The 26,563-nt window shown below is 51.2% G+C and overlaps 10 protein-coding genes across 10 annotated transcripts; 8 read left to right on the forward strand and 2 right to left on the reverse strand.

The window, feature by feature from the left end:
• Positions 1-1,304: 1,304 nt before the first annotated feature.
• BDW70DRAFT_168114 (flavin monoamine oxidase family protein) lies at positions 1,305-3,429 on the forward strand (the record flags this gene model as incomplete). Its single annotated transcript, XM_073742377.1, has 2 exons — positions 1,305-3,084; positions 3,152-3,429. 2 exons carry the CDS (start codon positions 1,305-1,307, stop codon positions 3,427-3,429), a joined length of 2,058 nt encoding a protein of 685 aa, XP_073596178.1.
• Positions 3,430-3,685: 256 nt separating this feature from the next.
• BDW70DRAFT_136227 (NADP-dependent oxidoreductase) lies at positions 3,686-5,118 on the forward strand. The gene has a single exon (XM_073736827.1). The coding sequence runs from the start codon at positions 3,710-3,712 to the stop codon at positions 4,760-4,762; it is 1,053 nt and encodes a 350-aa protein (XP_073596179.1). The 5' UTR covers positions 3,686-3,709; the 3' UTR covers positions 4,763-5,118.
• A 590-nt stretch (positions 5,119-5,708) lies between these two features.
• On the forward strand, positions 5,709-6,386 carry BDW70DRAFT_168115 (uncharacterized protein; the record flags this gene model as incomplete). Its single annotated transcript, XM_073742378.1, has 1 exon — positions 5,709-6,386. One exon carries the CDS (start codon positions 5,709-5,711, stop codon positions 6,384-6,386), a length of 678 nt encoding a protein of 225 aa, XP_073596180.1.
• A 526-nt stretch (positions 6,387-6,912) lies between these two features.
• On the forward strand, positions 6,913-8,510 carry BDW70DRAFT_159935 (uncharacterized protein; the record flags this gene model as incomplete). The annotated part of the gene is made up of 6 exons (XM_073740756.1): positions 6,913-7,346; positions 7,437-7,470; positions 7,552-7,582; positions 7,643-7,679; positions 7,753-7,975; positions 8,031-8,510. 6 exons carry the CDS (start codon positions 6,913-6,915, stop codon positions 8,508-8,510), a joined length of 1,239 nt encoding a protein of 412 aa, XP_073596181.1.
• A 3,302-nt stretch (positions 8,511-11,812) lies between these two features.
• BDW70DRAFT_168116 (RTA1 domain-containing protein) lies at positions 11,813-12,906 on the forward strand (the record flags this gene model as incomplete). The annotated part of the gene is made up of 3 exons (XM_073742379.1): positions 11,813-12,059; positions 12,111-12,359; positions 12,416-12,906. The coding sequence occupies exons 1-3, from the start codon at positions 11,885-11,887 to the stop codon at positions 12,904-12,906; spliced, it is 915 nt and encodes a 304-aa protein (XP_073596182.1). The 5' UTR covers positions 11,813-11,884.
• A 1,951-nt stretch (positions 12,907-14,857) lies between these two features.
• BDW70DRAFT_159937 (endo-1,4-beta-xylanase) lies at positions 14,858-15,931 on the forward strand (the record flags this gene model as incomplete). Its single annotated transcript, XM_073740757.1, has 1 exon — positions 14,858-15,931. The coding sequence occupies one exon, from the start codon at positions 14,858-14,860 to the stop codon at positions 15,929-15,931; it is 1,074 nt and encodes a 357-aa protein (XP_073596183.1).
• An 887-nt stretch (positions 15,932-16,818) lies between these two features.
• Positions 16,819-18,608, forward strand: frdA (putative FAD dependent oxidoreductase). The gene has a single exon (XM_073736828.1). The coding sequence runs from the start codon at positions 16,824-16,826 to the stop codon at positions 18,306-18,308; it is 1,485 nt and encodes a 494-aa protein (XP_073596184.1). The 5' UTR covers positions 16,819-16,823; the 3' UTR covers positions 18,309-18,608.
• BDW70DRAFT_136231 (putative aromatic-L-amino-acid decarboxylase) lies at positions 18,587-20,735 on the forward strand. The gene is made up of 3 exons (XM_073736829.1): positions 18,587-19,085; positions 19,131-20,061; positions 20,118-20,735. The coding sequence occupies exons 1-3, from the start codon at positions 19,037-19,039 to the stop codon at positions 20,695-20,697; spliced, it is 1,560 nt and encodes a 519-aa protein (XP_073596185.1). The 5' UTR covers positions 18,587-19,036; the 3' UTR covers positions 20,698-20,735.
• Positions 20,736-21,262: 527 nt separating this feature from the next.
• BDW70DRAFT_51223 (major facilitator superfamily domain-containing protein) lies at positions 21,263-23,169 on the reverse strand. The gene is made up of 4 exons (XM_073744171.1): positions 22,203-23,169; positions 22,019-22,124; positions 21,692-21,967; positions 21,263-21,632 (listed from the first exon to the last, which is right to left on the reverse strand). The coding sequence occupies exons 1-4, from the start codon at positions 23,002-23,004 to the stop codon at positions 21,470-21,472; spliced, it is 1,347 nt and encodes a 448-aa protein (XP_073596186.1). The 5' UTR covers positions 23,005-23,169; the 3' UTR covers positions 21,263-21,469.
• A 653-nt stretch (positions 23,170-23,822) lies between these two features.
• xlnD (beta-xylosidase XylA) lies at positions 23,823-26,326 on the reverse strand (the record flags this gene model as incomplete). Its single annotated transcript, XM_073742380.1, has 1 exon — positions 23,823-26,326. The coding sequence occupies exon 1, from the start codon at positions 26,232-26,234 to the stop codon at positions 23,823-23,825; it is 2,412 nt and encodes an 803-aa protein (XP_073596187.1). The 5' UTR covers positions 26,235-26,326.
• Between the last annotated feature and the right edge of the window lie 237 nt (positions 26,327-26,563).

Below are 26,563 nucleotides of genomic sequence, written 5' to 3' on the forward strand. Positions count from 1 at the left end.
TGACTCAAACTATCCTACTAGTCAAATCACTTGATAGTGGTTTTCTCGTGTTTCTGATCCTGTTAGTTACTAGCAATGATTGACTAATCCTCTCAATGTCGGAATTGCTGCTCTCATGCTAGAGAGTACTACCGTTTGCAGACTTGAATGGACCCAGTTTCAAATGTTGGCAATGTAGTGTCATAGCTCCAATAAGCTTTCTCTAACCATTTAGTACTCGGAAGCCCAGTACCATGTCTTGAAGGCAACATATCGGTGCTTGCCGTAGGGACTGCCTTAGGAGAAGAGCAAGGAAAGCAGTGTGACCAATCTTCGAAACCAATGCGTGGGATATAGCCATTAACAAAATTTACTTTCCTACTATATTTTGCAGTTGCTTTGGTACTGGAAAGCGATGTCGTGCTCGGAAAGTGGCTCGGTAATATTGCGTCTTCCGAAGCACTGCACACTCATTATTCGATCTTGTATCAGTTATTGACGTCTACGGTGCTCCAAACTCTTGCAAAGTATATCCAAGCGAAAAGGACTCGAAGACGTGTTCAAGATTACCCTAACAAGCAAAATATGCTTAGAGGAGCTTTAAGTCAGGCAAGCCATCATCACACAACCACACTACCATATAATGTATTTAAACCCAACCTGACGGGTAGATAGTTGCTTGAACCTTATAGGGTGACTGAAATGAAGAGAAAAAAAAGAGAGTGGAAAAAGAAAAGCTTTGAAATCAGGCTGGCGGAACGGAATTCCCGGGTTAGGGTTATCATGGTGGTCGGCGACTCTCTCCAATAAGAACTGCGGCATACCCACTAGAGGACATATACACCGCTGGTTTTTTGATTAAACATCTCCAACTGAATGTCTAGCATGGCGCCCTAGCGAGATAAGGTGCATCCGACACTTGTGAAGAACGCTTATCAGGCTCAGCCGTGCCAAGATCATCGTCTCCAACTGGCTACACTCAGTCTGTATACGAGCTCTCTACTATTTTCCAGTGTACCAACTGATAAGAAAGTCCAAAGTCCGAGCGCTGCCCCATTAAGACCCCACGTCTCGAAGATGACAGGATAGAACACGAGGATGACGGCCGAGACGGAGACTCCGTCTTCGTTTGATAACGGGCTCTTCCATATCACTAGCATAGGAAGCTCTCCGGACGGCGAGGGTTACGTAAATGGAGTTGGTATCTTCGCTTCCTCTGATATTGACTCTCCCCAAGAGTGCAGAGGCTTAAATACCCCCTTTGGCCTAAGAAAATAGCATCAGTAGGCGCCGATCTCAGCAAGGATTCTTAGCCATCCTACAAGATGAGATCCTTCACTTCCTCTCTGAGCCTAAGCCTATGCCTAGCCCTATCCCAGAGCGCCGTCTCTCTCACTATTAACTCACAACCTTCACTCCTCCAATTCCGCACTCCTAAAATCACCGCCGATTCGTTGCACAATGTGCACCTCGACTTCGTCGACTCCTCCCTCGAGGGAGACCTGCATATTGTCTACGGTGACTGCGAAACGGGCTCAGTAGACAGTCATCACCATTCCCTCGGCACTCTCTCCATCAAACGAGACGCCCACCCTGAGCGCATCGTCTGGATCACACCCCCGGATGCTCCTCACCTCCACTGCCTGCACGCTTTCCATAACGAGCTCGGTTTGATAGCCCGCTCTGACCCCATCCCCGTTGTCTCGCCCATCGTCCGCCGCGAGCCCCTCGCAATTGCCGACTACGCCGATGCAATGGGTCCCTGGTTCGACGGCGTCGCATACCTCTCCGCGCAAGAACCGGGCAAGACCGCCGTCGCCAGTGCAAAGAACTCTTCCATCGCCATCATCGGCGGCGGGATGTCCGGTCTTATGACCTCGTTGCTGCTGTCTTCAGTGGGCATGCACAACTGGCATATCCACGAATCCTCGCACCGCATCGGCGGCAGGATCCGCACGCAGTACCTGAACAACACGCGCCCGGATCAGTACCAGTACCAGGAAATGGGCCCTATGCGGTTCCCAGTGAGTATTACGTATGCGGAGCAGAATGAGACCCTCGAGATCCAGGACCATAAGATGGTCTTCCAGCTGGGCAGGGTCCTCACGGAGATGAACGAGAAGACGCACCCCGAGCTCCGGGTAGACTTCATCCCCTTCATCCAGAACAGCGATAACGTCCCCGCTGCTGCTGGCGGGAACCGTCTCCCTAACGGCCGGATCCCGACCGCTGGCGAAGTGGCAGCGGACCCGGACCTCGTCTATACAGCCGCCGGGCCGAACGAAACGGTCGTGGAAGAGGCCGAGGCCGCATACAGCGCATACCTCGACCACGACGGCCTATCCGCAAAGAAAGTGGCAGACAATATTTTCCGCGCGCACAAGACGGCCGTTGAGCACGGGCTCTTCCACTGGTCTGAGGCCGGCTACCTCCGCTACGCACTCGGGTACTCCGACAATGTGACCGACTACGTCGCCGGCTCAGGGCCTGAGAGTCCCATGTGGGGAGATATCTACGACAATGTCTACTTCTCCGCGAGCGAGTTCCGCACGATCGACAAGGGCCTTGAGTCTTTCCCGCGCGCATTCTATCCGCACGTTGCGAACAAGACGACCTTTGGACGCAAGATCACAGGCCTCAGGTACAACGATACAACGTCCAAGATCGCGGTCACCTGGCGCGACGATCCACTAGCTCTGGTTCCAAGTAGTGAAGAATATGACTACGCGGTCGTTGCGGCGCCATTTAGCAAGGTTCGACTGTGGGATCTCCCGCGGTACTCGAGCCTCCTCTCCCGCGCGATCAATGAGATGAATTACAGTCCGAGTTGTAAACTGTCTCTGCTGTATGAGACGCGTTTCTGGGAGCACCAGTCACCGAATCCCATCTTCGGGGGGTGCGGGAGTGTCGACGTTCCGGGCGTCGGGTCGGTCTGCTATCCGAGTTTCAACATGAATGGCACTGGCCCCGGTGTTGTTCTGGCCTCTTACATCTCCGGCACGCAGGCGAGGTCTGTTGGAGCTCTGAGCGATGAGGATTATGTGGGAATCGTACAGCGAGCGATGGTGGAATTCCATGGCCCGGTTGCCGCAGAGCAGTTTACCGGTATGACTGGCGCCCATTAGTTTTACCCCTCGGTAGAATACCGTTCAAGTACTAACAAGCTTCGCAGGTATCTATAACCGTCAATGCTGGGAAATGGATGAGCATCAGGCCGGTGCATGGGCGAGCCCGCTCGTAGGGCAACAGGATCTGTTCCTGCCGGCTTACTACAACACCGAGTTTAAGACGATTTTCATTGGCGAGCATACGAGCTACACGCATGCCTGGATCTTCTCTGCGCTGGACTCTGCCGTTAGAGGAACGACGCAGTTACTCTTAGATCTTGGGCTTGTGGACGAGGCGAAGCAAATTGTGGAAGAGTGGATGGGCCGTTGGATTAAGCTGTAGCACGTCATTTTGGGGTGCGTGGAGTGATTGGTGAAAGCCGGGGTGGGGATTACGAGAGATGAGCTCATGTATATATGGATTATATGATGATATGTAAATATTCTGGGTTGGTTGATAAATTATTAATGATGGGCGTGTAACTGGTCCAATAGCCTATTGCTACCGGTTATCCAACCCTGCCCTAACCTATAACGGTGCCCGACCGTCACTATAAATCCGTAGCTTTTTTCTACCATTCCATTCTCTTCCCTCGTATTGGTCTCCACGTTTGCTAGCAACCATGAAAGCAATCAGACTACACCCCAACTCAGACGAGAAACACCCCTACAGCCCCAGCAACCCAGCGCCCGCATCTGCGCTCCACCTGGACACGATCCCTATCCCCAAGCCCGGCGCTTCCGGCGAACTCTTAGTGCAAGTCAAGGCATCAACCATAATCCGCGACACACTCACTTGGCCTGAGACATATGAGCGAGAATATATTACGCCGGGGAACGACTTTTCCGGGATCGTCGCTGAAGTCTACAACAAAGAATCCAAGTTCCATGTTGGCGATGAGGTCTTTGGGATGCTTGCCACGGACCGTCCGGGGAGTTGGGCGGAGTATGCCATCGTGCTCGAAGGAGAGGTCGCGCTCAAACCACCAAGCTTGACGTGGGAGGAAGCCGCTGCTTTGCCACTCAGTGGGATGACGGCGTTTGAAGCGCTATTTGTTCATGCCGGAGTCGCCGTACCCCGTGACGAGCAAGCCCTGCGCAATTTTGGCGGAAGAGCTGATCTCCTTAGTGAAGAGGGCAAGAATGAGAAGGGAAAGAGAGTGTTGATTACCGGCGCCGCCGGCGCGGTTGGTATGTACGTGGTACAACTTGCCAGACTCGCAGGGCTTCATGTTGTGGCGGCCACCAGCTCGAACCAGCGGAATGCCGAGTTCCTGCGTGGTCTTGGGGCAGACGAGACACTGGAGTACACAGCCCTCCAGGCCGATACTCACCGGAATGCCTACGACGTTGTCATCGATACCGTTGGCGGGAAACCTCTAGTCAATGCCTGGGGCTGGGTCAGAGATGGCGGAAACCTGGTCTCTGTCGACTCGAGCAGCTTCAATTTTGTCGAGGAGCATACGGGCCGGGGTATTGCAAGAGACGGGATCAAGGCTTCATTCTTTATTGTCGAAGGTGGTCATCAAGCCCTGAATGCTCTTGCGCGGTTTGCGAAACTGGAGATTCTGAAGGTCTTCGTGCTTGATGTTTACCCATTGGAGAAGACGAGGGAGGCGTATGAAATAGCGAATGGGAGGCTGAGCGGGAGAGGGAAGATGATCTTGTCCATATGACGTCTCTGAGGTTTTCTACTGTTTTCTTGAATTATACAGCGGTCATCACATGGACTGATAATGGGTAGACATTTTCCTTAGGCTAGGGTTCAGTTAATTGCCACGTAGTGGTCCAGTTAGCGTTTCCCAGCCCCTGCCAACCAATAGAATGTTACATACGGCTCGAATTACCTGGTCAAGCCTACTGGCGCCGGTCGTTGACCACCAGCCTGTAGTCTGAGCCGTCAGCTCCGATCTAGGCTGGCGCTTCGCAGCTCGACATAGATCTCTAATCCGCCTGCATTTTGTATGCCACGGCCCTGACTGTGCTCTTAAATCATAGCAGCAAACCCAAACAATTTAAAAGAAAGAGCAAACTTTGATCATGAATCCAGCACCATAACTCAAGATACTTTATTTATCCCGCGAACTTTGAGAGTCGGCCGGAATATAGACAATGTATGCCGGTCCCCATCCCGGGCCGTTCTTCCAACCATCCTACAGATGAAACACTATAGTACGTAAAGCGCTGAAAATCTAATTTTCAAGTGTGGCTTTGCAAGGATAGCTGGGTGAATTATCCTACGCAATCACCGAATCATCTATAGCCCCGGTCTTGATTGGGCCGAGCAACTGTGCCACCTTCCCAAGGCTCAATCCCTAGGCGCCTGGTTTGGAACATGCTTGCGCCGTATAAGGTCGACTTGCCCTGGCTATAAGCTGACGGACATGTTTAAAATGAGGCGAAAGCTCACTGACTAGATTCTTCCTTTGTGATTATCATTCTTTGGTTATCCAGCACAAACAACAACTTTAGCCATACCTATCATTTCAGATTATTGAGCACCGAAGTTGAAATACTATTCTGATCATTTATCTAAACCTACTTCCCCTATTCATTTATTCAACGCCAATATCCCTGCCTGAATTTCTGCTTATACTTCTGCTTGTAACAGCCACAATTAAGATGGCCTTCAAACCCCTAACCGAAGGAGAGAGGCCATGCGTCCTCTTCCGCGCCGAACACCGCAGCAACACCAGTTTGCGCGATGGCTACATCCTCCCACGGGAGCGGAAAGACTTCGGTGGCGCGACGGTCAATGACTTCCACAACCATCTCGTGGGCGTCCGGACCGCTACTCCATTTGTCTCCTTCGGAAGTTGGAGTCGCGCCATGCACTGGCGCCGAATCCTACAGACACAGAACCGAGCGGACATCGTAATCATCGCCATCTGGGTCAAAGATTTGCCCGGTCTATATAGCGCGGAGGACGTTGCTCAGCAACTGGGATATCCTAAATCAGGGTCTGAGCCAAATCGGAGAGCGACGATATCCGCTCACCATGGCGAGTACCTCGTGGAAGGAGGCATAAAGCCGGACGAGTACCGCATCCTAGCCATTTTTGAGGGTGGCGGGCTAGACCGGACCGTCGTCTTTGAGAGCAGATTCTGCCAAATCACCACGACGATACCGGACGGGTTCTTCCCCGGGAGAAGATTGGGGAACGCCTTACAGGACATACAGGACGAGATTTGGTCCCGCTTGGGTGTGCGGAATGAGAAGAAGCGGGATGAGCTTGTGAAGGCGATCAGCGGGCCGCCGAGGGGTCCTTTGGTGGCGAGATCATTTATCAGTAGACAGTAAAGTTCTATGTATTAGATTGGGATCATCGAATATGCTTGGGTGCCCGTCAAATTAAAGTTAGGGTATTAGAGACCATCGAAACGACCGGAATCATCAGGTATCATACGCATCCTTCACCAGCAAGCCCTGCTGGCATTTACATTGACAACTTGATTTCATCTGGACAATCATAGGAAATGGCAGATAGCTGAAGACCCTTCGCCAATAAATGTGCTTTCCAGCGATATCAGGGAGCCATGGGCTTTTTACAAGGATGTCCCCGTAGCATTGATGCATGTAAGGCCGATTCCGCTGGCGATGGCAATGCATGCCATGGGCAGATTACGGACGAAATTGACATGGTGCAGGATGTGCGATGTTCGAATACGAGCTATTAGACTTACCAAATCTGTAAATAGCGCTGGTCGCACTATAATCAGAATTACGAGGCTGAGCGGACCCCTCTTCTCTTTCACCCCAGCATTCTCCTTTTTCAGCTCTCTTGTCATTTCAGCAACTCAGTCTTTGGTTTACTAGGCTTACGATCATGGGCGTATTCAGCATTTACTGTGCCATCTGCTCGGGCTCACTCAATCGCTATGAGCTCGGATCCAGTCACCCCGACGCGCTCAAAAACCGCCGAGCACGCGTCGCGCGGCGGGTTTTCTGGCGAAACAAGGGCCTTGGGCATTACTATGATACGGACGATGAAGAGAAAGACGAAAGCATAAAAAACGAGCGCTTGCGCTGCATGCAAGCTGCAGATGAACCTCTAGAACAAGCGAGTGAAGGTGGAAATCCCGACGAGGATGATGAGGAGGGTCACTCATCGAACGATGATGATGTGGAAGAGAGTTACTCCTTCAACGAGGATGATGAACTGTACTCTTATGACCCGGGTCTGGTGTGTGAGGAGGATTTTGAATGGTTGCCACATACCGGGGGATTAGGGATTTATAACAACCATCCGAAGGGGCCTAGGTATGCACGGTTTCATTCGCTTTTTTGCCGGTCGTTCCTTGACGCTCCCCTTGGGGCAGACAAACACATAGCTAAGATCATCTTACGTAGGTACTTCATTGCGAGCGTGAACTATGATGATTACGTGCGCTACCCTGCACTTCGTTGACATCCTACCGGTGTTCCTCTAGTCATCCCCAGTGGCAATATGCTGATCTATCTACAGGAGCTGGCCCGCGTCCGCAACATTGATGATGGTAAGCAATGCTATCTGGAGGCAAGCTTCGTTGGTTGGCATAGCACTTACTTGGACTCAGACCCCGACATCCCTGAGGATGATGGAGAATGCTTCTGGTTGTTACCCATCAGACCTTCCTAAATGCATTTTCAATGCCGAAGCCCAACTGACGCACCACGTTTAATGCAGCTATCGCCCCGAAATGTCGGAAATGCCAGTCTGCTTCCCTTTCCACTGGAGCTGCTTCCAACTTCTGTCTCGCGCTATTAACGCCGGCCCTGATAATAAAGACCTTGATAAGAAAGTGTTATTCGATGTCATGTGTTTGATTAATAATTATAACCGTCTTGAGCTTCCGTATGGCGACATGCATGGCGCAGACCAGGACTGGGCTTGCATTCCCGGTGAAGAGGTGTGTATTTATCCAGAGCACCCTTCTTCGTGGCGAGCAACTAAGTGGAGTTTAGTACACGGTAAAGGATCCGCTTGCTGACGACGCCTTCCAAACTTCATTCTTGAGCGAACACTGCACACTGGATGACAGGGATGATAGCGCCAGTGGCAGATCATCTCTGCTCAGAACCAAAATTCTCACCGATCCATTTGATACTCTCCCCGCGGAGCTCACGTCTATGGTCCTCTCTTACCTCAGCGGCCTGTCGCTCTTTGCCCTGCTTCAGGCCTCAATGGCCGTCCGCTCGCAGACACAGTCGCAGAGTTTCTGGCAGCGCAAAATCCGCGAGGACATGCCTTGGCTATGGGAGCTGTTTAGTCAAGATACACAAGGTATTGATTTCCGGAAAGCGTACGTGTACTTTGAGAAGAAGACCAGGCCGCGATATGGGTTGGATGACCGCGACTGGCTGGCTCTTGTAAACAGGAGGAGGATATGGGGTGCTTGTGAGATCCTGGCGGAGATGTATAAGACGCAGAAAAGACAGGCTTAAGGGAATATGTAGTGGAAGTAGCATTGAGAATACTGGCTAAACCGTGAAGGCCTCTATAGTTTGACTTTCGCGATAAGGATAGCGGTGGTTCGATGGAAGTCTTGGATCAGGAGGTTGGAAGCTGGAAAGATTGGGGTTTATATACAACATTTCAGTGATGGGATGCATTTAAAGGAAAGATAGAAATACAACTAAAACATTCTTCTTTTCAAATGTGCTTCCTGCTATCATCTCACAAAGTCAAATTTATCTCAAATTGCCGTGAAGCTTGAGGATATCTGTCCCATCACCTCAACCGGACGCCTAACATCAAGCTCCTTATACCAATATACCAGTAATCTGCGGGAAACGTTAGTGTATAATGCTAGTTAGGAGCTCTGCAAACTCGTCCTGGCGGCCTGCAAAGGCTCAGATCTTTGATCCACTTCCCAGAAGTTCTAGGGCGAAGATTGGAAACTCTAGGTGTCAGAAATCGTATGGTGATACAAATATATGAACAGGAGTCTGATCCTCTGCAATATACTCGGCAAAGACCCTACGGTGTTGCCATAGTCTGTTATGGCTAATAGCTCATGAGGGAACGAGAGGGTAAAGTTGTCTTAAGATACACCGGAAACCTTTTCAAAATTCCATACACCCAATGCTAAATAGACTGTTGAACATTATCTTTGGATTGTAGTCCTCTGTACTGAGGCAAGTTGCATGTGTTCCTCCCCTCCCTATGTCCTGGTTCTGCTCAGCGCTCTTGGGGCGTTTAACGTCAGACCATTATCGAGTGTCCGTGTACCAAGGCGTTGCCCTTCCTTGACCAAAAATTGCACGCTCCGATGTTTTTCGCGATCCCAGTATTTGGTACGCTAAGATACTAATTATAGCATAAGTAGCCTTAGTGCCATGTTTGCCATGCCCTTACTAAGTCTGGTAATTGTACCTCTAGGCCCAGGTTCTTGGATCACTGGATAGAGCTACACGACCATATTGCTAATAGCATCTGTTATTCCCCAGGTGAACCCTTTCCCAGTAATAGTAAAACTGTTCTCGGTGCTGGTAACTAGGCCATGATCTTGGGGGTCTTCACAGTAGTATTAGGGGATATTGCACAGCCCTTCTGTCAAAGCAAGCAGGATATTGACCACTATCTATTCAAGAGCTGTAGGAACAAAGCCGCCCAGGCTCTTAGCAGATCACCTGCTATCCAACCAAAAAGTGCTGTTCTGCTGTGATATAGCTGGGCTGTTGTCCTAGTTGTGGTCTTTGTGTAGTAGTTAGGGCCGGGGTCTAATACTAGGGGCCGCTTATTTGCTGACGGATCCTCAATACTTAGGTCACTTGTGAATTTTTGTGCGCTCTGGCTAGCTGTACAGTTAGAGGGGCGGCACTTGCAACCTCTATAGTAATCGAAAAGCTCTTGGGCAGGCTTGAAAATATCCCTAAGACAGAAGCAGAGATCTTGGTCGCATCATGGCAGATACTCCCCCTGTGATAGAATCCCACTGGCAGTTCTACTCAATATTATGGCCATTGCATGCCTAAAATTGGACAAGTGATCGAGAGTAATGGAGTAGAACACAGGGATTTCCAGCTTGCTTCATATGCATGATGAGACTCTTCTTGTTAGTTAGCCTGTCTGCAGTCAACACTTGAACAGCAATCTCTAAAAGCCTAATTTTGATACCTTTTTAGACAAAGACCATACTGCGGGCTGGCCTGGACATAAGTTGTACTCTAGACATTCAAGGGAAAGACTCTGGCGGAACGACAAGGCTTTAGGTCTTTTCTTGTATTGCCGGCGATTTGCGCGGTGGACTTGGTGGACTCTGGCAGTAGTATGACAGGTCACGGTGGGTATAAACCAGTATACAACTTGGAGAATCCTCGCATAAAGTTAGAGCCCTGTTGATACTCATGCAGCCATCGTCTATTGGCATTTGCCTCTGATCAGTAATGTGGTTCCTAATGAATTCATGAGGGTTATCATGCAACGTACCCTTTATATTAATGCTGCATTTGCAAGCAACTACTGGTAGCATCACAGGTTCTACCGGCAGTTCAAATGGCTCCAAATAGTCGTCGCCGGTCATGATGGCTAGGTACTCGTAGTAGCGCGTAATTAAAATGGGGTTCAGGGGTTAAGAGGAGTGCCTGGAGATTCTCTGGTCTCCATGGGTTTCCTCGGGTCAGTCAATGGCAGGATGTTGCACGCACGCGGAAGATCAAATTATGCGAGGTCGGTAAGCTGAAAATCGCCCTCCAACTCGACGGAGCGTGTTTAATGACCTTACCGGTGGGGGCCAATGTGCCATGGCTTCTAATTTTCTTGCCCATGCCTTATAGTTCGTAGGGTCAAGTGGATCAAACGCGCTATACGAACACGAGCGGAGACCGTGGACGTTTATACGAAACCGAACTAGCCCATTGATTCGAGGGATTAGGGTTGATTGACTCAAGGTCGGATTTTTGAAGATATTCTCTGTAAAAAAAAATGCCCTGTTTTTGAACGATGATGACTCTGGAGCCACTCAATACTTTGACACGACGTTAACTATCGAATTGAGGAAACTGCAAGTTCCAAGATTTCCACTCTATATAGTGTCCATGCGACTCCGAAGCTGTCGTAACAGCCACAGTTGCGTCGATCCTGTACATCTTGTACAAAGTTAAGAGAGACAGTAAGGCGGTGGTGCTTAACTCAATTTTATGAAGCGAAAAGGCTTCCTATCGCCGTCAACATCCCGCCTGGCGCCGTCCCTTGATAGGAGACTAATGGGACGGAGTACGTGTAAGGATGGTTTGCTGCGGCTGTCCTGGGGCGGTGCCATGCGGTATCACAAGTTCCACCTTCAATTTCCAGCAGCAGAATATACCATCAGCTGGACTACCTAGACCTTAACCAGCCCAGCGGTAATCTGTTCGGACGTTCATCTTGAAGATCTTTTCTCAGGCTCCCAGAGTGTGACCATAGCGGTTGCCGTTAAATCTTTACATGAATCCTCTGGGTGATAGAGTAGACGAATACAGATGAACATAGTCCATGCACTGTTGGCGTTCCTGGTCAAATAGGCTGAAAATAGATCTTGGTATCAATCTCGTATGGCTAGTCTGAAACCACTGCTCCATAAATCTTGTTTCTCGGTGGCCTTTGTGCTTAACATGTACGGACTTCACCGATTTCCGTAGTTCATCATCAGAAGCTTTGCTGTCATATAAATAGCCAAAAGGGGATCCGATATTTCCAGTAAAGTGGCAAGCATATTTCTCTGTTGGTCCTTCCAAGAACCTTCCGCTCCTTTTTTTCGAAGTGACCCTTTTTTGTCTCTCATTATCGTGGTTTTGAACCAGTTGCTAATAGTGAGACTCATTCTCCTCATAAAGGAATGTCGGCCTCGAGTGGTGTTGAAGAGGCCGTTTTTGCCTTCTATCGCTATGATCCCAGCATGGGCGCCGCTGTGCTTTTCACTCTCCTTTTCATCGGCACAACTGGGTATCATATTTTCCAAATGTTCAAGTCTCGCACGTGGTTTTTCGTTCCTTTTGTCATTGGTGGCATATGTTGGTGCACTTTCAACGTCCTCTGGCCAGAAACAATGCTAATCTGCGAAGTCGAAATTATCGGATATATCGGACGAGCCATGTCCAGCAAACAGACTCCCAACTGGACTCTTGGACCGTATATCGTGCAGACACTCTTTCTTTTGTTGGCTCCAGCGCTCTTAGCGGCATCGGTATACATGTTTCTTGGTCGCATTATCCTGATGTTACAAGCGGAATCACATGCCTTACTGAGGAGGAAATGGTTGACGAAAATTTTTGTTACGGGCGATGTGCTTTCATTCTTACTGCAAGGAGCCGGTAAGAATCACATATCACGAATTCGGATCACGGGTCAGCATATTAACCTGGTCTAGGTGGTGGCATTCAGAGCAGTGGAAATCTAGAGAACATGAAGACCGGCGAGCACATCATTGTCGTCGGCCTCTTTGTTCAAATCTTTTTCTTCGGGTTCTTCATCCTCACAGCAAGCCACTTTTACTGGAAGATCAAGAAATACCCAATCCCACGTTCCTGTACTCCCGACATCCCCTGGAGCAAACATCTTCATGTTCTTTATTTGGCGAGTTTCCTGATCATGGTTCGCTCCATATTCCGACTGGCTGAATACCTTCAAGGAAACAACGGATACCTCTTGCATCATGAGATCTTCTTATATGTTTTTGATGCTCTACTAATGCTTATCACGATGGTCGTCTTTAATATTGTGCATCCTCAGGAGGTCGGGCGACTTCTGAGACGTCCCTCTGATTATGAATTGACTCGCGTGCCAGACGCATATGCTACCAAGCCATACGAAGGGTCCGTGGCGTCTGGGTGGCCTGTCCCGTTTCGTTCATCTGCTTAACGAACTGATCAAAGGACTCCAGCTGTCCTGCTGCACTGCCTTGCGCTTGTAGGTCTGTTGACCTTTTGTGCTTTTCCTTTCCGTTCTGTCCTTCCTTCGTTTCTTTCCCTCCCTTGCCGCCAAGGTGTAAATAGCCTCATACCATGATACATTTACCTTCACATATAGTTCGAGCTGAGCTATGTAGTTGAGAAATGTTTACATGTCAAACATATTCAGTTCTGGCAGTGTAGGCAGATTATACTGGACCTGTGTCATACATACAACCTATACCCAACGTCCACGGGCCTCGCATCCAACCTGGAAAATAAGACCAGGCGCTAGGAAGTCCATTGTACTTATGCCACGACGGGAAGAGCCCAAATAATTATTGGATCCCTGCAGAGCATATCCTCTGCCAACATCTTGCCGTCCGGAGGACATTCTAAAATTCGTTCTAGAGTCAGTCCCATTCTGTGGAAGTTTGCCTACGGACATTCGTCCTATGATGTGACAGCACAATCCTCGAATATATGCGATAATAGCAGAGGTATACTCTAACTCTACTAATCTGGTATGTTCAGGACATGTAAAGAGAAAGACCGTATAGTAACGGCCGCTTTTCTTAAAGCATTGTCTAGCAAGATTGCTACCGCTGCTCAGCAGCTATCTGGGATTGGAAATCGCTACAGATGCCATTTACTGTCCTTTGCTTTCTTAATCAATCGGTCCTGAGATCTGGTACTCACTCGAATTATTGTGTTAAGCGCACTTAGGCGAGGAGCCGCTGAGGGTGCACTATTCAATCTGAAGTGGGTTGAAGGGGGAAGACATTCCAAAAAAAGTAACAGGGGGTGTAACTTTGGTCCATCCACGCTTTATCGTTGCTACCAATTCGCACTCCACAGAATCGACGTGATTTTTTGTCTTGCTGCGTTTGGAGATGGACCCTGTCCGTTCATCACCATTAATGTGAATACGAAAACGTGCGGGTCCAAGATGTGCAGATCCTTAAAACCCACTTGCTCTACCAGTGTTGGCTAGGGGAAGCTAGCGCGGCCAGTCTTCTATCTTCCTTCCTTTTCTGCATAGGACAGGATTTTACAGTAGCCCGAATAATGCGCGAACGACTTGTATTACACGAGTGCGTAGGACCATGGTAGTAGCATAGGACTATACCAGGTGCAGGACACACTCGAATTTTTGATAATTGGTATCTGGTGTCGAGTCGAATACCCTCATGTGTTCACCGGTACAACCAGTTGCGTATTTATATCTCCCGAATGGTGGATTTGGTTAATATACTTTTGTGTTTTTCTGGATGTTAAGATGGGCTTGGATACGAAAATGTTAACTTTTGTACTTGACAACAGCGATCCTCCCCTAACAACTATAATTCTCAGTAGCCAGCTTTAACTTTAGGGAAGAGTCGTCTATCAATACAGCTACACCCGGGGAACAGAATTAGCGCGGTTGCTTTCAAGGAACTGTAACATATTCCGTGCTTACTCTTAATACGACACAGCGGGTTTATCAGAGCAAACTACGCATATTTTCCCGCTTCAAAGAGCCGGTTAGGAATCGAGCAAAGAGGGTAGAATATACAGCAAATAGTATGATAGACAAATGATTTCGAATGTCGATACCTATATGTTCACTATAGAAGAAAGGGACACCGACATGGTGGAACCTTATGAGGACTAATGTGGTGTACGTATACGAAGAAATTTGTAGGCCTTCTGGTCAGATAGCTCCACTCGTTTTCGTATTGATACCTAGCGTCCTTTTTGTACCCTATAGGCTGCAACACCATGCAGGGATCAATGAACCACTACGTATCCACGGCGCTGGGAGAATTTGCCATGCGTTCCCTCACCAAAACCTATAAATACCTTGACAATGAGACTGCATTTGCATGTTTCTCAATTGCTAAGTATCAGGAGAGCCAGAGAACATATCATTAAGAAGAACCATGAAAACCTTCAGTGCCGCAACACTCATCACCGCGTTCCTCGCAGCTACAGATGGAGTAAACGCCATCACCGACACCAGGACCAGCTCGCTGAGAGAGGAAGCAGCAAGGAAAGGCATTCTCATTGGGTCTGGGGCTATTAGTCCGACTTATCTCGATGATCCTCAGTTCGCGACTGTCCTTGCTGAGCAGTTCGAGAGCCTCTCCCCCGAGAATGAGATGAAGTGGTCATTCATCAACCCGACCAAAGGGCACTACAACTGGGAGACAATCGACGGCCTGGTCGAGTTCGCCGAAGCGCACAATATGGTGGTTAAGGGCCACGGGCTCATCTCGAGCTGCTGCAACCCCGACTACCTAGTCAACATCACCGACCCTACGGCATTCCGTGCTGCAATGACGGCGCACTTCAAGGCAGTTATGCGGCGGTATCACGGCAAGGTAGATCGGTGGGATGTTGTTACCGAAGCCCTGAAGACCCAGGGCGGCGGTCTGCAGACCAACGACTTCTATAAGATCCTCGGTCCTAGCTACGTTGATGACGCCTTCCGTATTGCACGTGCGGCAGTCCCGGAAGCCAAGCTATTCATCAACGAAGCTATGGTCGAGTCATTCGCCGGCAAGCGTCAGGAGCTCTACAATTTGGTCTCTAAACTCGTGGCGGACGGCGTCCCAATTGACGGAGTTGCCCTGCAGATGCACATCACGGAAGGACTACCTGTCCAACCGGGTGTGATCAGGGAGATGGTCGACTCCTACAAGGCGCTCGGATTGGAAGTAGCGATCGCTGAAATGGATGTCCACACGCTCAACACCACTCTCCAAACCGATATCTACAGCACTATCGTCTCTGAGGCACTCGAAGCAGGAATTACCGACATCAGTTTCTGGGGATTTACCGACAAGCACGCTTACACTTGGGTAAAGGGTGCGAAGCCGTTGATGTTCGACGAGTATTACAATCCTAAGGGTGCGTTCTACGCTACCCACACTGCCTTAACGAGCTTCAATAATGTGGCACCTGGCAACCAAAGCTGTGCACATGGGTTGCCTGGATCTCTGAAGGGGAAATAGATGGCGAGGGTGACTTTACTAGGGCGTCTGCGGAAGCATTCAGCACAGCCGAATGTTCTACATTTTCAGTATCCCAGAGGCTGTCACAACCTCTGGGAGACTCGGTCTCCAACCATTCTGTACTCTAGTGTATTCATATCAATCAATAATCTACGGTTTGAAGTATCCTATGGTTAGCCGCATACAAACTTATTACTTCTTCCGTCTACTCCAGGAAAACTTTCTGACGATTCGAATGCTTCGGCTCCGTGCGCTGCGACAAAACGTGCAAGCTTGCTCTACTCAGAGTATCTTCGCCAGAGTGCCTGTTCCTGGGTTCGGTAGAATTCGGCGAAATGTGGAGTTCAACCTCACTGGGACAGATTAGCATTCGGGATGCGTCTCTAATTGAAACAGCGACGACATAACTGAACGATGCCATCCTTAGCTCTAATTCATGAAACCAGAGAACAAGGAGGGATACTTACGTGCCAATGACAATCATAAACAGCCCCATTGCCACGATTACCGCTTGAAGTAGAACTAAACATGGGTCTTAAACACGAGCTCATGTGTAGGGTATATTATTTTATTATATTTCTATATTTTTACGCCGTAATTTTTCTCTGCAACGGCTTGTCAGCGGCCAACGCTCAAGGATGGCCGGAATTGCCAGCCGGGCACTGGGGGGGCATCTGCTAGCAAACACGCATTAACGGTGAAGAGATTCAGCTCGGTGTCCGAACCATATGGTACAATGCTGTCCATGCAGATGCAGGTGTACATCCCGATCCCCTCCCAAATTGGGATGTGGGCTGATCTGATTCCCGCCTCTTTCCACATCACACCATCCCGCCTGCCAAGTATATATTCCCTTTCCCCGCGTCGCCCATCAAATAGTTAGCTAAACTACATGATTTTCCGACTCATCGCGAGAAGCAAAATGTCGACCTGCGCAATGCCCCAGCCCCTCGCCCACCCGTCTGGAATCATAGTGGTCGGCACAGGCCTCGCGGGCCTGTCCGCCGCAACGCAACTAACAACGCACAATGTCCCAGTCATCCTCCTTGATCGCGCCGAACGGCCAGGCGGGAATAGCATCAAAGCGTCATCGGGGATTAATGGTGCTGGGACCAGATTCCAGACTGTTCCCGATACCGTCGAGGAGTTTTATGACGATACGGTGCGCTCAGCTGGGAAACCCTTTTCAACGGCTGCGAATGTAGAAAGAGAACGAAGGGAAAGGCTCATCCGCACTGTTACAAGGAACTCAAAGAGTGCAGTCGAGTGGCTTTCTGACGAAATGGGTGTAGACCTAAGCAAAGTCGCACAACTGGGTGGACACAGCAAACCGCGGACGCATCGGGGCGAAAAGGGCAAACCGCCTGGGGCGGCAATTGTTGGGACTTTGTTGGACAGGCTGAAATCCAATCCATTCGTGGACATGCGTATGAAATCCCGCGTGACGAAGGTGCTGAAGGAGGCGCAGGAAGTCGTCGGCATTGAGTACCTTGATAGCGACGAGAAGACCCAGAGCCTCCGGGGACCCGTTATCTTTGCAAGTGGTGGCTTTGCGGGCGACGTGCGCGGCATGGTCGCGCAGTATCGCTCTGACCTTGCTGGGATACCGTCGACGAACGAAGCGAGGGAAGGCTCGCAGCCACTCCTGGCTGAGGTCGGTGCGGGATTGATCGATATGGACCACATCCAAATCCATCCGACGGGCTTCCTGGATGCCAAAGACCCGTCTGCGACTGTAAAGTTTCTTGCGGCCGAGGCTTTACGCGGTGAAGGAGGTATATTGCTCCTTGACAACGGAGCCCGTTTCATCAACGAGCTGGAAACAAGGGAACATGTCACCGATGCCGTTCTGAACTCAGCCACGAAGCTGGATACCGATCTCCGGCAGTGGGACGTCACGCTCCTCCTCGATGAAGGCGCCGCATCTGCCCTTGACACGCACATGCAGTTCTATTTGTGGAAGGGGCTCATTCGAAAAACAACGCTCGGCGAGCTCGGACAATCCACGCTTGAAACTGTCCAGCAATATGCAGACATAGTGGCTGGCAAGCAGCCTGACCCATACGGCCGTACTGCGTTTGGGAACTGGACACTCTCTGATCCTCAGCCGGAGTCGGTGGCATACGTCGGCAAGGTCACGCCCGTTCTGCACTTCACGATGGGGGGTGTCCTCTTTAACGAACAGGGTCAGGTGCTTGACGAGACCTGGACTCCTATCCGGGGCCTCTGGGCTGCGGGAGAGGTCACAGGTGGCCTGCATGGGCAGAACCGGCTGGGTGGCTCCTCGCTGCTAGAATGCGCGGTCTTTGGCCGCATTGTTGGGGATCAGGTAGCTGCGTTCTATAACCAGCATTATGTTTCTGGGGGTGGGCATTGAGTGATCGATAGAGTGCAGCTGCAGCGTAATTATGAATTGATATGATCGAATCTATATATCCTAATGGGTCAATGCGAAGCCAGCTGATTCCATTGCTCTTGCCTAGTCACAAAACGTGGAAGATCGGATCAGCGGAATGTCATAGCACAGATACTCATTAATATAGTCTTATGTGCCAAAGAGCGCACTGGGCCTTTACATACATATGCTCTGCTATACATACATATATAGCGCTCCCCAGTCTTCTGAATAAAATGCCAGATGCTTGGCCCAAACAGAGACAACTCTGCATGTTGAAATGTAGCAGTCATTGACTAAGCAAAGTTCTAGCTGCATTCACTCTGGCACCAAGGCTGCCATGGAGCCTTGTATGGCTGTCTACGCAGACAGATCGGAAAGCACTCGGAACCAGCAGCGGAAAAGAGCCGCGTGGAGGATCCACTCGCGCCTTTTGACATTGGGCCCCACATACAGATTTTCCTTATCGATAAATAGAATCGGCTTTCTCCAATTCCCCTCCAACCACCAGCCAACTTTTCTTGCAGATTCCTCTCATACGCTAGACGACCATTGACCATTTTGTTCTTCTTATCGATTGGGCACTTCGTACTCAACTGGCCTATTTGATTCTAGAACGACAATTGCCCCCAACGAGCGCCAATTCCGCCTTCTGCCAATCCCCCATCGCACATTAGACCCTCGGAATTGGTTCCGAGATTCAGCTCAGCATGGACAGCGACCAGTTCAGAGAGGCTGCGCACGCTACAATTGAAGACAGTAAGTTGTTATCAACGTCCTGATCGTCAGAGCTAACTGATCCAGTAATCTCCTACTTCAACAACATCCCCAACCAGCGCGTCCTCCCGACGATCGAACCAGGCTACCTACGACCCCAGATCCCCCCCTCTCCCCCAACAGAACCCGAATCCTGGCCAGCAATTCAAGCGGACATCGACAGTAAAATCAAGCCTGGCCTGACGCAATGGCAGTCGCCCAACTTCATGGCGTTCTTCCCGGCCACTGTAACCTTCCCGTCGATCCTCGGTGAGATGTACAGCGCTGCCTTCAACGCGCCTGCCTTCAACTGGCTCTGCTCGCCCGCCTGCACTGAACTTGAGACCGTCATGATGGACTGGATGGCGCAGGCTCTGGGGCTGCCCAAGTGCTTCTATAGTACTAGTGAGAATAAGGGTGGCGGTGTCATCCAGATGAGTGCGAGTGATGCCGTCGCGACGGTGATGATCGCCGCTCGGGAGAGAAGAGTTCAGCAGCAAGCGAAGGCTGAGGGCCTAAAAGAGGGGACCGAGGAGTATGAAGACCGGATTATGGAGCTCCGGCCGCGGCTGGTGGCGCTTAGCAGCTCCCAGGCGCACAGCAGTACGGCGAAGGCGGCGCTGTTGGCTGGCACGCGGTACCGGAGTATCGGGGTCAGTCTGGAGAATGATATGGCCCTTACCGGGGCTGAGCTGCGATCCATGCTGGAGGAGCTGGACAGCAAGAATCTGACGCCCTATTTCATCACTCTGTGCTTTGGGTCAACGAATTCTTGCGCTGTGGATCGCTTCAAGGAGATCACGGAAGTCTTGAAAGAGAAAGAGCACTGGTCGCGCATCTGGGTGCATATTGATGCGGCCTATGCTGGGTCTGCGTTGGTTGCAGACGAGTGGCAGTACATTGCAAAGGATTTCGCCAAGGGCGTGGATAGCTTCAATCTAAACATGCACAAGTGGCTTCTCGTTAACTTTGACGCGAGGTTTGTCCTACCTTCTCTATTCTTCGAGGATATAGATATTAACAGTGTCATGGCAGTCTCCTCTACGTCCGCAACCGCCATGATCTCACCGACTTCTTGGATATCACCCCAGCGTACCTGCGCAACCCCTTCTCCGAATCAGGCCAGGTCATCGACTACCGCAACTGGTCTATCCCGCTTGGCCGACGGTTCCGCGCGCTCAAGATCTGGTTCGTTATGCGCAGCTACGGCCTGAACGGGCTGAAGGAGTTCGTGCGCAAGGGTATCAGGCTGGGAGATACCTTTGCAGACCTCATCCGCAGCCGCAGCGATCTCTTTGAGATTGTGACCAAGCCGGCGTTTGGGCTGACCGTGTTCCGTGTCAAGGCTGCTTCATTGGCGAATGGGAATGGGGTTTCCGTGAATGGACAGAGTGGGACTGTGGTGAAACCCGACGAGAAGGCGGATGCTGTCACTAAGGAGGTCTATGAGACTATCAACGCTCGCGGGGAGATCTTCATCACCTCGACTGTTATGGCCGGGGTTTATGCGATCCGTGTAGTGAGTGCGAATGAGCGCGCAGAGGAGAAGTATGTTCGGAGGGCCTTTGATATCTTAGTAGAGACAGCAGATGAGGTGTTGAAGAAGGCGAAATGAGGATAACGACACAAGAGCTAGGTTACCAAAGAGAATTTAATGAATATAGACGCATATATCGATGACCAATAAGCCTCTGAGTCAATTGTGATTGAAGTAGTGGTAATTAGACGAGCCTCTGGCCGTGAAGCTTCCAACCCATCGGAAGTGATTTCGCTATAAAACTGGCAGGCCGTTCACAGTGCCAACAACGTCCACCGGGGTTAGATAGCCTGTGCTCAGTTCTGTAAAGGCTTAACCTCTGGCTGAGTTTACATGAGGCTCCTCGCGCGAGACTCGAGCTTTGAGCGGCCGTCTCCTGTTGAGTCTGTGTATTTATCGCCCTAACTGATGTCGGAAGGAGAGGAATCAACCGTTAAGACTATTGGAACAATGTTCAATACTTCATCAGTCGTCATCAACCCACGCCTCAAACAGTTTTTACCCAATTGTACTCTTCATTCTTCGCGGTAGATAGCTGATGTTGATACAATAGCGATTAAAATGAGGCACCAGGTAGGGGGTTTCCAGCCCCGACATGTTTATTCTATTCCAGATAGACCGTTGCCAATTAGGGTATCAAAATTGTAGATTCAGCAGCTCAAACAACCAACTGTAATCGCTGCAGTCCTCCTATGGCCAAAGATGTTTTGGTTTCTATAAAAGTCCCGAAATAGCTTAAATTCGTACAAGTCGTCCTCAACTTTACGCATCGGCCCCTCAGCCAAATTTTACCATTTCCTCGTCTTCCTCATCCTCACCAGAGTCTTGACGAAAATTCACCAGCTGCAGGTCAAATCTTACTCCGCCAGTTCCATTTGTAGTCGAGACAAGCCCATCGGGCAATGACAAACAACAATATCGCAACAACGAGCATAACGCCGAGATAGACAACAACCATATGTGCCCCAATCTTCTCCAGCATTTCCCCGCCGATAGGGATACAAATCAATGTCCTGCCACTGTTAGCGTAGTCCTCAATCAGATAACTCTGGACGATGTCGGAAGCACTCACGCAAACGCAACCAACCCATACAGTGTTCCAAACCGCATCCCCGTCTCCTTAGCAGGCGAGATCTGGCGGACGCAAACAGGGGCAAGGCAGATAAACGAGCCCGAGACGAAGCCATACGTCGCGCAGAATATGTACAGCGCGGGCAGGGAGTTACTGAACGGGTAAAGAATGGTGAATATGAGGATCACAGCCATGGCGACTAGGAGGATGAGCACGTTGAGCCGGCCGTACTTGTCCGCAACGCGGCCGCTCACCAGGCGGCCGATCGAATTGCAGCTGCCCATGTTAGTGTAATCTCGTTCGATGGCTGCGCGGGCGAATACTTACACATTCATTACGACTAGGAGGTTGACGCTCGAAGCGGCGCTGAACCCCTGCGCGACAACGTAACTGGGTAGGATACCGAGCAGGCCGAAGACGACCAGTTCCAAGCCTAGGTGGAAGATAGTCAGAAAATAGAGGCTCCTCTCTGGATCTCTCTAGACCCAGCGGTATACGATAAGCCACATACAGAAGGTCGCAGCAGAAAGCCACGAGAACCTCGCGTCCTTGAAGCAGCGGATATCAAACGCGGCCTTTGGTCGTCCGTTTCGGGGCAGCCGGCTCTTGACGAGGAAAGTGGCCGAACCACAGAGGAGGAAGACCAGAAGCGCGCTGACTCTCATTCCCCATTTGAAACCGATACTAGCCCACGTCTCCCGCAGGATATACGGGAAGACAACGCCCCCCAAGCCCGCGCCCGCCATGGCCGTCCCAATTGCCATGCCTGCTTTCGCATAAAACCAGTGGGGGATGCAGGACATACCGACATTACTGATCACTGCGGCCCCGATACCGGCTATTACGCCGAAACAGAGAATGAAGTGCCAATAATGCGTGCATTGCGCTGTCAACAGCACTCCAAGACTATAGATACCTGTCCCCACAGCGACGAGTTCCTTCGGCCCGTATGCGTCGAAGAGGGGGCCAACAAAGATGCCGAGAATGAGAGATGTGAAGACGAAGACGCCGGAGATCCAGCCGACGTCGCGGCTGGAGTAATGCGACAGTTGGTGGGTTTCGAGGTAAGACTGGATGACGCCGACGGAGTTCATGAGCCCGTACGAGGCCATGAGGAGAAAAAACGAGCCCAGCACAACGAGCCATGAACGGATTCCACCGTCTGGAAATTCATCTGCATCGTTAGTCTCAACTAATGGGGTGCTGGACTCAGTGGACGGGTATTCAACCGGCCGTTCGCGATTGACGGCTCTGGAAGATTCGGCGAGTTCATAGCCCGAGGTAGTCTGCAGCTGGGGCCCTTTGGTGTCCATTTGCCCTTTGTCCTGGTTCTCGCGGTCAATACTGGCTCGTTTATCGCCTTAACTGGCGGCTCAGACTGTGGGAGGCCTTCAAATAGGTTGACCAGACTGGGCATCCGGGTGAGTCACAAGACGATGGATGATGGATGCATCGGTTGTTGGAGTAGCACAGTGGGGTGTCCGTCCATGCATCTGGCGCCTTCCAGATAACAAGCCTGCTATCCTCTGATTGGAAGGGTTCTGCTGCCCTCTTTTGTGTCTTTGGACGATCCTTGAAAGGCGCACTCGGTCCCGAGGGCCTTCCGATGCGTCGGGCCATGTCCTGACCCTCCACGATCCTTGAGACCGGTTCTAGACTCGCTTCGCTGGCCGCCTGGGCGTCTTGGTTGGCCTGCTATTGGGCAAACTCACCTTATACACCGCAAAATCGAGTAGGGTTGACCGGTTCTCTGCAGGGCGTGAGCGTTTCCACCTTTTACGGATGGCTTCCTTCGGTGGCCAGGGCAAGGCCGACCTGATCGCAGCGGCTCCACTTCTATACAATATAAACCGCTTGCTGCAGGTATTTGTGCCCTCGCTAGCCTTTTAAAAGGCTACTCTTCGCACCGGTGAGCTTGCGTTGTGCAGGGAGCAAACACGAAAGTTCTAGGTGATGTCTCTCGCCCAGATGCAGTGTCAGTTTGGTCTGCTTGGGTGCTTGAGAGTATTGCAATTTATTATGGCCATCTGGAGACTACTCGTAGAGTTGTGAAGAGGGGAACTGGAGACAGGCAGTCTGTCTATCATATTGCAGCTCCAATATTAATGTTAGGTATATCCAGATAGCAACACTAAGCAATAACATCCTGCTTCCTGTCAAGGCCGCCGTCAAGGCTAGAAACAAAGTCCGAGGTCGTATCCTCCGGCCAACTCAGAATAACCGCCTCCTCGCCATTCAGCTCAAACTTCACAACAACGGAGCGCTCGTTGTTCAGCGCCAGCTCATAAGAGCCAGGATACAACACCCTGTTTCCCTTCTCGTCTGTCCTGGCGACACTCTCAATTGTTACAGGGACCGTCAGGGTCTGCGAGTCACCCGGTTCCAATCCTCCGAGCCGGTCGAATCCAACAACCCACTTCTTGGGATACGGCGCCGGACCAGCGGTGGTGTTGACGTAGACCAGCGCCGTGTAGTCGGACTCACGGTCGCCGGTGTTCTTGACCGTCGCAGTGAAGTTGAAGAGTGTCTTCTGCTGAACGTGCTCGTATCCCGAATGCGGCGTCGTCAGGACCGTCTGGATGTTGAAAGATCCCGCATCTGTTGTCTCCGTCGATTCCTCGAAAGTTGTATAGAACAGGCCGTGTCCGAACTCATAGACCGGAGTCCCGGTGTACCACATGTACGTCTGCCCGGGGTTCCCGCTAGTCTCATTCGGCCTCAGGTTCATATCGATGGCCGGGAACACTTCTGCATATTCAGCGGGATACTGCGTTGTCACAAGCCGGCCAGCAGGCGCACGTTTGCCGGTGATGATATCGACGAGCGCGTGCCCGCCCGACTGACCGGGATATCCGCCCCAGATGAGTGCGTTGACATTGTCGTTGTCTTTCAGGGAGGATGAATCAACCTGACCACCGCCCATTTGAAGGACGACAAGCGGCTTACCGAGCTCGCTGAGCTTGTTAATCAGGTCGAGCTGGTTCCCGGGCCAAGTGATGTTCTGGCGGTCCATGGCTTCGGCTTCGATTGTGTTGTCAATTCCACCAGCGAAGATGATTGCGTCGGCTTGCTTAGCTGTGGTGAGCGCCTCTTCGAAACCGGATGTTGAGTGCGAGGTCAGGTTGGTGCCGAGAGCGTAGTGGACGTCCAGACCGGAGTCGCGGAAGCCTGTCAGTGGGCTAATGAGGTAGGGCGCTGGGCCAAAGTAGTTGCCCTGGAGTTCCTCGGTGACGTTCGCCCAAGGGCCGATCACCGCGACGCTCTTGATGTCCTCGGAGAGGGGGAGTGTCTCATCATTCTTGAGCAGGACGATTCCCTCGACGGCCGCCTCGTACGCGATGTTCCAGGCATCGGTACTGACGACGTCGTCCCATGTGATGTCGCGGTATGGCGCGTCGTCGCCGTCAAAGTACCCGGCTTGCACGAGGTTGCTGTAGAGGCGGATAACGCCGCGCTCAATGTCAGATCGCGAGACGAGACTGTCCTCGAATGCATCCTCAGAGTGCCACTGGTATGAAGTTCCACAGTCGATGTCTGTACCGGCAAGAATCGAATCCGCGGACGCAGCCGCCTCGTTGCTCGCATATCCATGAGGGTTCCACACGTTGTAGACAGCACCGCAGTCACCGGAGACGTACCCGTCCTCGCTAAACTCAAAGGTATCCCTCAACAAGGTCTGAAGGAAGAATTTGTTGGCGCAGCTCGGCACTCCGTTCACGGCATTGTAGGAACACATCACACTGCGGACCTTAGCATCACGCGAGGCAACAATAAAGGGCGGAGTATAGTACTCCGACAGCTCCTGCTGGGTGATCTGCATGTCGTTTCCAAGACGCGAGTGGTTATTCCAGCTCTCGATATCGTAGCCGGCGTAGTGTTTCGCTGTCGCGATGATCTTGAGCGTCTCCGGGTCAACGCCGCCCTGCAACGCCGTGATGTACTCGTACGCATAGACCGAGGTAAGAAATGCGTCTTCACCGGGCGTCTCCTGCCCGCGGCCCCAGACCGGGTGTCGGAAAGTGTTGATGTTAGGAGAGTAGACGTCTACTCCGCCGAGTCCGGCGTTACTGAATGCGCGCAGCTGCGTGGAAATAATGGTCCCGATCTGATGGATCAAGGTCTTGTTCAGGGCCGCCATCATTGTGATTGGCATGGGGAATGACGTCGCCCAGCTGAAATTGCCGGATTCGACAAAGTTAGCCCGTCCGACGCCATGGAGTGCCTCACCCCAGACCTGATAGTTAGGCAATCCAAGCCGCGGAACGCCAAGACCTGTATTACCGGTGTTGTTGACGAGTTCTTCGAAGGTGAAGAGCGAGACGAGCGCTGTCGCGCGGTCTTTAGGGCTCAACGAGCGGTCGCAGACCGGGGTCGAACTGAGCGGGCCGCTGGCGCAGTCCGGGAAGGACGCGTTGAGGTGCTGAAGGCATAGCGGGAAGAGGTCGGGGTTGGCTTCGACATTGTAGTCTGTGTAGCTGGTGTTCGCTTGAGAGAAGGCTGTCGGCAGGGCCGACAGAACGGCCATAGAGATGAGGGACCTCATGGTGAGCTCTAACTGTGCGCTTGACCGGTTGCTCTGGTCCGCTACTGTGACCGCCGCGCGCGTCGAGCGTTTCTTATACCCTGCTTAACGTCATAATGTGCCGGACTATTGCCGATGGATAAAGGGATCTCCAGCACACGCAGTGACGATCACCATCTCGCCCGCCGGTGATCCAAGGATACCAGCATCTCCAAATGCCGATCAGGGCGTACAATGCGGGGAGACGAGAGCAGGCAGGAATTTAGCCTGAATAGCCGAATTATCCAAGGTAGCAGCCCAGAATGAGTTTGTAGGAGTGGTCACTGCCGGTACCCTTAGCAAAGTGAGAC

The sequence above is a fragment of the Aspergillus foveolatus genome (assembly GCF_047715535.1).
Source record: "Aspergillus foveolatus strain CBS 279.81 unplaced genomic scaffold BDW70scaffold_23, whole genome shotgun sequence".
NCBI classification, from domain to species: domain Eukaryota; kingdom Fungi; phylum Ascomycota; class Eurotiomycetes; order Eurotiales; family Aspergillaceae; genus Aspergillus; species Aspergillus foveolatus.